The 12576-nt window shown below is 35.0% G+C and overlaps 1 protein-coding gene across 2 annotated transcripts in view; it reads left to right on the top strand.

The window, feature by feature from the left end:
* HDAC11 (histone deacetylase 11) overlaps positions 1-12576 on the top strand; it is a 73227-nt gene that overhangs the window by 36492 nt on the left and 24159 nt on the right. For both annotated transcript variants that reach the window (XM_050957880.1, XM_050957879.1), the window contains 3 exons: positions 778-820; positions 5561-5637; positions 7204-7266. In XM_050957880.1, coding sequence (XP_050813837.1) covers positions 778-820; positions 5561-5637; positions 7204-7266 — 183 coding nt within the window. The remainder of the gene's footprint in view (positions 1-777; positions 821-5560; positions 5638-7203; positions 7267-12576) is intronic.

The raw sequence follows: 12576 nt of genomic DNA, 5'->3' as shown, positions 1-12576 counted from the left end.
TTGGGAAATAATTTTATTTTATTAGAAATTGTAATATGCCCTTTAAAAATATTTGACAGTTGAAGTACCTATAATTTATCACTTATCAGGGTAGTGAAAGAAAATAATGTCTGCCTTCAAAAGCAGAAATGCTCCTTTAAGGCTGTCTGCTCTTTGCCAATAATAATTCTTATTTTTCTTTTCAAAGTTCAAGTTTTCCTAATTCCAGCGTAGTGTGCCTTTTCTTTGTTGATTCTTCCCCTTCTTTGAATGTCATTTGGGTACGCAAAAGAGCAATGGTCACCATTTCCAGGTATCTGAGGAAAAGGATTGATGATGCTCATCATTATAAATGTTACTTTGTAAAAAATCCCATGATGCTTTGCATATTGCACTGGAAACCTTAAGTATATCGATATGTTTGCAGTTATTTAGAGCTTCTAAATGGGTTGTTGGGAGGATTGTTATATAAACTGGAATGATAGGTGTGGAAGTTTTACCCATTTGAACATTTTTTTCATTTTTTCTGCACTTTTCGGTTTGGTTACTAGGGGTCTGTGTTCATTTAATTTTAGATGCACAATCTCAAGAGAATGAAATATAGGCATCATGTTAAAGGGTCTCTTCCAGCATGCCTTGCTCTGGTAAAACTTGGTAAAGCTTCCATTGACTTTAATGAACATCTGTAGTGACTATGTGGGAACCATAGAAATGACTAAGCGGGGATGAGGGAGTACAGAATAAAAAACTTAATGCCATAGTTTATACATTCCTGAAATTCTTATTTTTTTCTTAAAGGCAGGAAAGCTTGCCATTGACAGAGGCTGGGCAATCAATGTGGGTAAGTAAAAATGTAATTAACCAAATGAAGTTTTACCAACTACTTTAAAAATAATTTATTTCCTCTCAACGTGACCTGTAACTTGTTTTATAACAGCCATACTTACCTCAAATGTAAATGTCCAGAGTTTAATTTTAGAGAGGTTATGTTAATTTTAGAATTTTAGAGAAGAGAAAAATAACTTTGAGATGAATTTGAGAAGAAAATTAATTTTACAGAAGAGAATTTTAGTTTCCTAGTCTACTATAATCCATGTTGCTGTTTTGTGACAAAACAAAACAATCAGATTCTTCTAAGAAAAAAGAACAGGCAACGGAATGCTAATTTGTGGGGATAAATCCTAATTGTTTTGTTATTAACTAAATAAAGGTAGACAATATCAGTGTGGTATTTACATGATAAAACCTAATTTTTCAACTCTATGATTCCATGACTAAAGCAACAGGAGCTCTTGGAATGAGACATGTAGGAAATTATAGAAGACAAAGTGGGATTTTGAAGAAAAATTACATGATTTATTGCAACAGGTTTTTAAATGTTCATTAAATGATATTTTAAAAAATCAAACACGTAACATCAAATACCGCCTCAATGGCAATATACAATGAAATATACTATGTTTTATTTATATGTGGTTATCAACTGAAATCATAACAAAATTCAAAACCGAAAGAGTATCCACATTTATTACCAGAATAATTTTTCAAATGGCACCTAATAATCAAATCTCTAATTCAGGGGTTGGCAACCTTTCAGAAGTGGTGTGCCAAGTTTTCATTTATTCACTCTGATTTCAGGTTCTGTGTGCCAGTAATACATTTTAACATTTTTAGAAGGTCTCTTTCTATATCAGCCATGCCATCAGGGGTTCGTTCACCTGCACATCTACCAACGTGATATAGGCCATCATGTACCAGCAATGCCCCTCTGCCATGTACTTTGGCCAAACCGGACAGTCTCTTCGCAAAAGAATGAATGGACACAAATCTGACATCAAGAATCATAACATTCAAAAACCAGTGGGAGAACACTTCAACCTCTCTAACCACTCAGTGACAGACTTGAAGGTGGCAGTTTTGCAACAAAAAAACTTCAGAAACAGACTCCAAAGAGAGTATGCTGAACTCGAATTAATATGCAAATTAGACACAATTAACTCAGGCCTTAACAGAGACTGGGAATGGCTGGGTCATTACACTAATTGAATCTATTTCCCTATGTTAAGTTCTCCTCACACCTTCTATGGGTCATCTTAATTATCACTTCAAAAGTTTTTTTTCCCCTGCTGACGATAGCTCATCTCAATTGATTAGACTCTTCCTGTTGGTATGCATACTTCCATCTTTTCATGTTCTCTGTATGTATAAATATCTCCTGTCTGTGTGTTCCATTCTGTGCATCTGAAGAAGTGAGCTGTAGCTCACGAAAGCTCATGCTGAAATAAATTTGTTAGTCTCTAAGGTGCCACAAGTACTCTTGTTCTTTTTGCGGATATAGACTAACACGGCTGCTACTCTGAAAACTAAACTATTGTTGTATGTAGAGTAATTACCTTGAATTTGGTTTTTTATCATTCACTGTCATCATTATCCTGTGTTAAGTGCACCATGGAAGCTTTACAGTTGCTTATTAAATAAACACCTAATGTGAAATTCACTCCATGGTCAGCACATGGCCTGTGCACCTCTTAAGTCACTATTCTGGAGAGGAAGGATGGTCCAGTGGTATTAGTACTGACTGGGGTCATAGAAGACCTTGGTCCACTGATGACATTGTGAGAAACCTTGGGCACTTAATTTCTCTGTGCTTCAGTTTCCCCTCTGTAAATGGAGATAATAATATTTTCCTATCTCACATGGGTTTTGTGAGGAGATAACCTTATTGAAGACTGTAAGACGTTCAGATACTACAGTAATGGGGGACATATAAGTACCTAAGATAGATAGATAGGGACTTAAGTCATGCATAGGCAATCTAGGCAACAAGTGTGCTCGCCCTCTACACATAGGTAAATTTCATCCCTAGTTTGCAGACAAGTATGACTATGATTTTAAAAAGATATGTCAGATAATACAATTTTAATAGAAGTTTTACAAATCATTTGTTGTTCATTACTTAAATTATATATTCATTTTCCCTAAGAAAGTAAGGTTTAAAAGATACAGTACTTTTTGTGAGATTATAAAATCATCTGAAACTTACTCAGATGAAATATTTGATGGGAAAGTAGAGGATCTTAATTATGGGCACAAACACTATGAATAAGAAAATGTTATTTGCTTCTAGTGTTCTGTTCCTTATCTTATATTGAAAGATAATCATTGTGGACACAGCTTGTATCCATACTTGCCAAATTAGTAACAACAATCAATATGGCACTTCTGAAAAACCACGTTAGCAATTTCACTGTACCCTTCTTGGAAAACTAATATACAGTATCTGCTAAATTTTAGAGGAACATAGAGACCACTGATAGAGTCTAGTTTGGCATCCTGCCTACAGCAGTAGCCAGTACAGAAGGCTTCAGAAGAAGGCAAAAATAAAATGGAAAAACATTTAAACTTAAATTTCTCTAGGAATAAATTCAGAGTTTTCACTTTACATTAATATTTCTTTCCATCTGATTTGGAGAACACAGGTTTTTTGGAGGAATCTTACTGGGTTGTAGGAAAATTCCTTTTACTCACATTTAGAGATTTCTATATAGAGATTCGGTGTTCCAACATATAAATTATTGACATTTAATACACACTAAATGATGCTAGATTAGAATTGTTGAGCGATTCGTTCTGACTGTACCATGATTCAAAGTTCTTTTATTTCCATAACTTGCCGCAATGCGGTTTCCCTTCAGCATCCCAAATAAATAGAGACCATATTTCATTTAACTCAACTGCAGGACTTCATCGTTCTGTTTTGTCAATGTCCATTTCTGTTTCACTACAAAACTGAAATATTTAATGCATTTGATGAATCTACAGTGTGAAAAAATAAGTTAATGATTTGAGAAATGCAACATGTTTTTTATGGGCCCATACATTACATTGCTAACCATCAATTATCATCACATTTGCATGCAAATCCTATCATGAGGTAAATAAATAGCAATGGCACGTAACTACATTATTTTGCTAAATACGTGTGCAATAAATCTGCCACAGAAGAAAAAAGAGCACTCCAGAAAGAGAGATACTAAACTGAAGTCAGAAATATCCATTTCTTTAATCAAAGAATCTTTGGTCTCTCCCAGCCAAAGAAATCTTTGAAATGTGTTGTAGTGAGAGCTTAGTTACAATAGGTTTGAATTTTTTGTATTTTTAACCATTTGTTTGATGTTTTTCAGTAGGCCAATAGGAATGACTGAGATCACTTCATTTAAAGAGACTTAATTGTAATAATAATAAATTATAAAGGGTACAGTGGAAATAAATTTGGCCTTCTTTCTATCCTTTCCCATAGTACGGCAAAAGGAAGAAGGTCAATGACTGTAGAAGGAATAGTCAGAGTTATAATTAGCTTTTGGATTTCACAGAGGTCACAGATGTTCGATTTTCCCCACCTTTTTCATATGTTTGTGTGATAATTCTAAAGATGGTAACTCCAACATAGTGAGCATCTGGGCCGCCATCATGTCTTAAAAAAAAGAATTTGAGCAAGTTTGTACTTCCAGAAAGAGAGAGAAAAAAAACAAATATATGTGTAAATATAAAATACTACCTCTTTCATTCTTCTGGACACATCTTTCTATTGTTTCTTAGTATAATCCTCTAGAGAGTAAACATCCAGTATGAAAAAAACAAACAAAGGCAGACATGCTCTGTGGAAAGTCAAATGAAATTATATTTGTCAGTTATATGGGTCAGATATATGTAGCTGGCTTATCAGTAAAGTATTATGGATTTTTATATAGAAATGTGTGATTAAAAATAATTAATGGTCTATACATTTTTAAAGAGCAACTCTTAAAATCCATTCTTGATCTTAGTGTTGACTCAAACCAATATTTTGTATCTATCCTACAGTTTAATGGCCCATGGGTGTAGGAAGGCCTTGGGTACATTGGCTGTACTGACTGACAGTCAGTGATGGTTCTTGTTTTGGGCTGTTGCTGATCTCTGACTTTCAGTTTGAGAAGAACTTGCCCATCCCATCCCATCCACCCCACAAGTTCTTGGGTACATTGTGTGGGTTTTCATTTCCCCCCTAGATAATTCATTAAGTTATTACTGTGGTAGAGGAAGGTAATATTCTACCATGCCTGTTACACAGTTACTGTCTCAAGTAGGTTTACCCTTTGCACTTTGATGAGTTGAATTGGCCACCTGCTTTACTCTAAACTAGAGCACATGGCGCTTGGTGGGTAGGCCATGGATGCAAAGTGCCTTACTACAAAGGCATGGGTTCTAATATAATGTATAATTGTAGGGAACACCTCTCCTTTGAGCCTAGTTCTTCATATGGTTGCAAGATTTCCAGGTTCTGGGACCAAATCACTTTAGTTTGGAACACATACTGCTTCTTTATCTTGGGACCTGATAGGCCAAATATATAAAACATGACATTGAATGTGGTATGCTACCAGGACAATGAGTTAGGGGTTTTAGATGCTGTGTTCAGTTTAAAAAAAATTGATGGCCATTGCTTAAGTAAACAGCAAACAAACATTTGCAGTGACAGTGTTTTCCATAGTATCTAGCTTTTTAGCCTAGTATTTCTTTAAAGTTACATTTTTACATTTAGGTGGTGGCTTCCATCACTGTTCAAGTGATAAAGGTGGAGGATTTTGTGCATATGCTGATATCACACTGGCTATTAAGGTAGGACATTTAAAAATAATTTTCTCTACCGTTTGTATAAATGAAAAAAATTATCAACATAAATTTCTTAAATCAGTAGTCTAACTTGCATCTTAATAAACAGGAGTAAACAAAACAGTCTGTAGACAGGGATCAGCATTAAAGTAGTCTAGGGACTGATGCTGAAGCATTTATTCATGCATAACTGTCACTGATGAGGGCAATAATTTTGTGGAGACAGGCTGCAGAATCAGATTCCTGCAGGTAAACATGACTCAATACCGTTTGCTACAATTCTTTTCTTTAAAATAAAAATACTGTTTAAAATACCATAGGTTAATTGTCTTAAAATCTTCAGTGGGAACTGTCCTGATTCTGCAATTGGCAAACCTGGCACCCACATGGGGCTCCACTGATTTCTACTTAAATTTGCGTGGACACAGGTATCCACCCTCAGGATTTTACACTTAATGCATTTTGTCTTCCTAGATAAAAATGTGAAGTCTTTGAAAATAATCTTACAAGGGTGGGGAGAGAGTTTGAAATACTTGATTATATTTAATATCATATGTTCTATAAACAAACAGCCATTTGTAGAGGCTGAAATAAGACCTCCTGTAACTAAGACTTAATTACTCTTACAAAGTATATCACAGAATATTTGCTAGCATGCTATAAAATACTACCAAAGATAATTAAAATGTTAAGATATAAACAAATGCAGTACACTATATGGTGCAGTGACCTAACTTCTTTTGGATGTCTAGTTTACTAAATTGAAAAATCTCCTAATCTGCCCTGGGGCTCCCAACTATTCCAATGCACATTGGAGACTATAACTCTTCCATAGTTTGTACATGTACTAAAGACATTTTTTACCATCTGTTAGTTAACAATAGTTACTGTTATGACTCAAAGAATTTTTGAAAAATGTTAACGTGCTTTCTCAGTCATATGGAATAGCAATAAATGAATTCCACTACTAGTTTATAAAGTGACTTTGTAAAATAAAGTTTGATCCCTACTACAATATTCTCCAACTTTTTTTTGAGAGAGAGAGAGGGATACTCTTTATGCACATTCAGTCTGTGTCATTATCACAAACCAGGTAATAAATTTATCCTACACAATCCTTTAGAAATGTAAGCCACTGATGATGTGATAACCTGCATCACCTCTTGTAGTTCTAAACACAAGAAGTGGGAACTTTGTTTTTTTCAATTATAAGGTTTGAATCTGAAAGCTAGCCTATAAATGTAGTTCATGTATATAATGTGATGCAAATGCATGGATTCTTTTTGTGTATTGGGTCCATAAGCATCTCAAGATAATTGTTTTCAAACCCTAAAAAACCCTCTCTCTGTTTTATGTAATTATTCCTTCACATATTGTTAAGTTTCCATAATAAAGTGTTTCAAAAATATCTAGCCCTTAATTTTTGGCAAATAAGAAATATATACAGTGCATACAATTTAAAAAATGAGATTTACCATGCAAGTATCAAGCTTCCATTCTAATCTCTCATCTACTTTCCTAACTGTAGTTTTATTTTTTTTCTTTTTCCTCTGTACCTATCTATGATTCCAGTTTCTATTTGAAAGAGTAGAAGGAGTGTCTAAGGCCACTATTATAGATCTGGATGCTCATCAGGTGAGTGATTCACATGTTTGTTGCTGTTTAAAAAAAAACAAAACAAAAAAACCCCCACAAAGTTTAACCAAAAAGCAGAAATCTTCAAAAATACCATTTTTCTAACCCTATTATGGTAAAAATGTAAGTTACAGAATGCAAACCTCAATTGGAAAGGATATAGGAAATAAATGTGTATCATAGTAGACACAAAGCACTCCACCATAACTCAGTTAATTATCTGACCTGATATTTCTTAAGTTGATATTATTGTATAATTAAAGAAATAGTTTCTTAGTTCACTGACACATAAATACAGTCCCAATTTTTTAATAAGTCATTGGAGAGCCTGCTCTTATCTATTCATTTGTCTGCTAATCAATAGGGTGCTGGTTTCTAACAAAGTGCCATTGGGATTTGGTTGATGATTCCTTCAGTGCTGATTACTGTGCATCTTCTCTAGATTATATTTAGTAATCAAATCAATCAGGTTTTTTGATTGTTTTATAGTTTTTTCTTCATGCATAAACTATTTTTAATCCTTATCTATCTAATTCTAAAAATTTGTTTACCTAAGTTTGCTCCTCTATGATTAGATTCTAAGGTTTTTTTTAGTTTTCCTCCTTACTCCTCGAACTTCATGTATCATTTAGCTTTCTTGTATCACAGTGAATTAAATCAAAACTGTAATAAGAAATCCTTTTGAGCCACTGAGTTAAGATCCATAGTAAGGGGTACTTTCTGTTGCTGCCTAAGCTAAGTGTCCTGCTGCAGGCACCAACAGATCAGCTTTCTTCAGACCACAAGTATTGATAAACTCAGGATTTGACTTTGGAGGATGAGTTTAGCAGTACGTGCTAAACCTTAGGACTGGGAAAGTGGAGAGTTGATTTGTACAGTGAGTAGGATTCAGAAAATTATACCCGTGTTGCCAATGCCAGGAGATTGAAAAGCATGAGTCAGGCTTGAAAATATCATTAGGAGGCTTTAAGAAAAACACCAAATATCACAAGACTTTCAATAAAATCATGAGAGTTGGCAATACTGAAAATATAACTCACTTTCCCTGCATGTGATAACTTAAATGGAACTTTCACTGTAAATCAGTTGCATTTTAAATAATTTTTCTAGAATTATTATTTCAGGTAAACTAGGGAGTGGATCCATGCTCATTGAGGCCCAATTCAGCAGTCCAACCCTAGTCATTAATGCTTAAGGCCCTTAATGTGCTTAAGGCCCTTAACTCTAATGGCACTTAAAACTAGGGCTGTCAAGCGATTAAAAAAATTAATCACGATTAAAAAAGTAATCATGATTAATCATATGATTAATTGCAGTGTTAAAAAGTAATAGAATACCATTTAAATATTTTTTGATGTTTGCTACATTTTCGAATATATTGATTTCAATTATAACAGAATACAAAGTGTACAGTGCTCACTTTATATTTATTTTTTATTACAAATATTTGCACAGTAAAAAGAAAAGTATTTTTCAGTTCTCTTAATACAAGTACTGTAGTGCAATCTCTTTATCATGAAAGTTGAACTTACAAAATGTAGAATTATGTACAAAAAATAACTGCATTAAAAACTAAAACAATGTAAAACTTTAGCACCTACAAGTCCACTCAGTCCTATTTCCAGAGGACATGGGTCCATGTTGATTACGGGTTCTGCTCGATAACAGTTCAAAGCAGTGCAGGCCGATACATGTTCATTTTCGTCATGTGAGTCAGATGCCACCAGCAGAAGGCTTTGGTGGTTTGGGTTCTGCAGTTTCTGCATCAGAATGTTGCTCTTTTAAGACTTCTGAAAGCATTCTCCACACCTCATCCCACTCAGAGTCTGGAAGACGCTTCAGATTTTTAAACCTTGGGTCGAGTGCTGTAGCCATCTTTAGAAATCTCACATTGGTACCTTCTTTGTGTTGTGTCAAATCTGCAGCGAAAGTGCTCTTAAAATGAACAACGTGTTGAGTCATCATCTGAGACTATTATAACATGAAATATAAAGAGCTGGAGACATACCATTCTCCCCCAAGGAATTCAGTCACAAATTTAATTAACGCATTATTTTTTTAACGACTGTCATCAGCATGGAAGCAGGTCCTCTGGATTGGTGGCCGAAGCATGAAGGGGCATATGAATGTTTAGCATATCTGGCATGTAAATACCTTCCAATGCCAGCTACAAAAGTCCCATGCAAATACCTGTTCTCATTTTCTGGCGACATTGTACATAAAAAGCAGGCAGTATTATGTCCCGTAAATGTAAACAAACTTGTTTGTCTTAGTGATTGCCTGAACGAGAACTAGGACTGAGTGGACATGTAGGCTCTAAAATTTTGCAGTGTTTTGTTTTTAATGCCGTTATGTAACAAAAAAAAATCTACATTTGTAAATTGCACTTTCATGACAAAGAGACTGCACTACAGTACCTGTGTGAGGTGAATTGAAAAATAGTTTCTTTTGTTTATCATTTTTACAGTGCAAATATTTGTAATAAAAATAATAATATAAAGTGAGCAGTGCACACAAATCAATATATTTGAAAATGTAGAAAAACATCCAAAAATATTTAATAAATTTCAGTTGGTATTCTGTTGTTTAACAATTGGATTAAAACTGCAATTAATTGCAATTAATTTTTTGAGTTAATCGCGTGAGTTAACTGTGATTAATCGACAGCTCTACTTAAAACCATACTCAAATGCTTTACTGAATTAGGGTCTAATGTCTTGCATGAGAGGATGATTAACTTTAAACTTTTGTAAGTTTAAGCAGCAGTTAAAATAGCATGCTTTAACTTTTTGCCTCTTGAGACTCTAGGTCACCCTTTCGCTCCTCTGAAGAGGACAAAAATATTTTACCATAACTCTTTTCAAGAAGAATCAACAAGGAGCACCCCCAGTTATGTGGAGAAATTTTGTTAGATCTGTGTATGTTTTCCTGCTTATTGCAGATGACATGGGGAAGAAGAAAAAGGCATCTTGTTTTGCTTTTTGTGGACGTGCTTACAGCATTTTTTTGAATACCTAGTTCCAGGTAATGATTTGGTCTAGTAGCAGAGTCTTTAATGAAAGCCCCTAAAATTAAAGAGGCTTTCATGAAGTACATGGTTACACATACAATGTGTGTTGTGATGTTGTAAGTCTCAAAAGAGTTACTTTGAGCAAGAATTTGCAAGAATCTTTACATAGTTGAAAACTTCACAAAAGAACATAGACCTTTTTGATGCATGCTCACTTCCCTGCCTGAAGACATATTTGAACACTACACACATTGTTTTGATACCAGGATGTTGTTCCTGAATGATATCCCCTGGTAAGATCTTTGGCAAGCATATAAATTGTGTCAGGACATATGCTGTCCAGTAGCATATGGGAATATTCTGTCTTGTTTGTAACCATTTTTAATAAAACTTTATTCAAATCAGTACCTAGATAACTATAGTGATGGGTACATTAGGAATACCTAAGAGAAATCTCACCTGATACTAGTCAGGATATCAGGATTTCAATAATCCATTTAAGGTTTTCAGGAAATCTTTACACGTTATCACTTTAGACACTTAGTTTTTTTTCTTTTGTGGTTGGAGTGCCAAAAGGAATGAACTCTTCTCTTGCTACTTTTTGCAGCTTCTGACCCAGCTTTCTATAATGATCTCTGTAATGTCTTTTATTCTTTGGCAAGGGGAACTTTCCAGTGTACTTCTGATCCCTGACAGTGAGCTCCTGAATGAAGCTATTCTTAATTCCCTTCAAAGCACATGCTCTGGAGATTCATTTTCACTAGTAGACATTTCTTATTCGGTAAGCTAAAGAAAAGCTGGCCAGGTTAAAGTATGCACAGGATGGATTAACTCTTTCTTCTATTGTTTCAGACTTAAAAACAAAAAGCTCATGGCTCCTGCTTTATTCTTAACTGAGTGTAACATAGCTAAGTACTGTAATTTAGTATTATATCTGAACCCACTTATTTACGTATTTGGAAGTACATTTTAGGTACGTCTCCACAGTGAGCCTTCCAGCCCAGGTTAACACACTCACATTTGTGGGGCTCCAAAAATAGCAGAGTAGGCAGCAATTTGAAGATACAGCTCAGGCTAGAGCTCAGGCTTTGAAGCCCTTCTCGCTCCCCAGGCTATATTACAAGTGTCTTAATACAAACAATTATTACTAAGTGGCGCTATCAAGAGGAACATATGATATCTAATCTTATACATTTGCGGTGGCTATCAGTGCATTTCCAGTGCATTTCTGTATACATTTGATCAATTTATTGTTAGCAGCATTGTTGTAGTCCTATTGGTCCCAGTATATGAGAGAGACAAGATGTGTGAAGTAATATCTTTTATTGGACCAACTTCCAATAAAAGATATTACCTCACCCACCTTGTCTCTTACATTAGATCAATACAGTGTGGCTGTAGATGCCTAGGAGACCACCCATCTCGACACCTCTAGTTAACTGTGATGTCTTGTCTAATAGTCCTTACTTCTGAGTGTTTGGAGATTCAGTATAGAGTTACTTCACCCATTGGTCCAACAGGAGTCATCTGACCTTTAGGGAACAAAGTAGGGTTAATCTTAAAAACTTTTGCCAGGTGGTTGTTGGTGATAAATGTCTAGCTTATCTTAAATGAGACTATTTTTGATATACATTGATCAACATATTGTGACGTTTGTTTTTGTAAATATGTAATTACCCCTAGAGAATGTTTTGGTGCATTCTGTAACTCCAAAGCCAGCAGGCTTTAGGTCCTCGTTTTAGCAATAGGCCATCTCTTTAAACAATGCTTGTGCTAAAGATTTATACTTGCCATTGGCAGTATGTATCAGAAACTTGCTGCTGCAGGACACTTTGGATTGTTTGTATTGAGTGTTCAGCAAACTAAAAGAATTGTATCAGCAAACTGTAAATTGATCTGTGCAGTGGAGAAGGGATATAAATGTACATGTGTACCTGAGGAAGTTTTGCCGACCGACTTTCAACAGTAAGATAGTTTTTGCCATGTTCCGTAATTGAAAACAACTAACAAAATGTGGATTAATTCAGTCTTCCCTTTGTTTACAGGCAAACTTGGGGCCAGATTCTGAGAACTCATGTACACCCAAACTGTCTCATTTCATTTAATGAGAGTTGTGGGTTCTCAGCAACTCTTTGGATCAGGCTTTTGAGCAATTATAGTACTGAGATTCAACCCTGGGATCTGTACTCTTTTGTTTCTAGCCATGATCTATGCAATGTTATTGTCATCTCTCCCCTTCCCCCTTTTCTGGTCCCCAAATACTCAGTAAACCTTCATAATTTTCTCACTTGCTTCACCCA

This window comes from Gopherus flavomarginatus, chromosome 6, assembly GCF_025201925.1.
Source record: "Gopherus flavomarginatus isolate rGopFla2 chromosome 6, rGopFla2.mat.asm, whole genome shotgun sequence".
NCBI lineage: Eukaryota > Metazoa > Chordata > Testudines > Testudinidae > Gopherus > Gopherus flavomarginatus.
The sequence above is the reverse complement of the archived record's forward strand: the minus strand, read 5'-3'. Positions and strand labels throughout refer to the sequence as shown.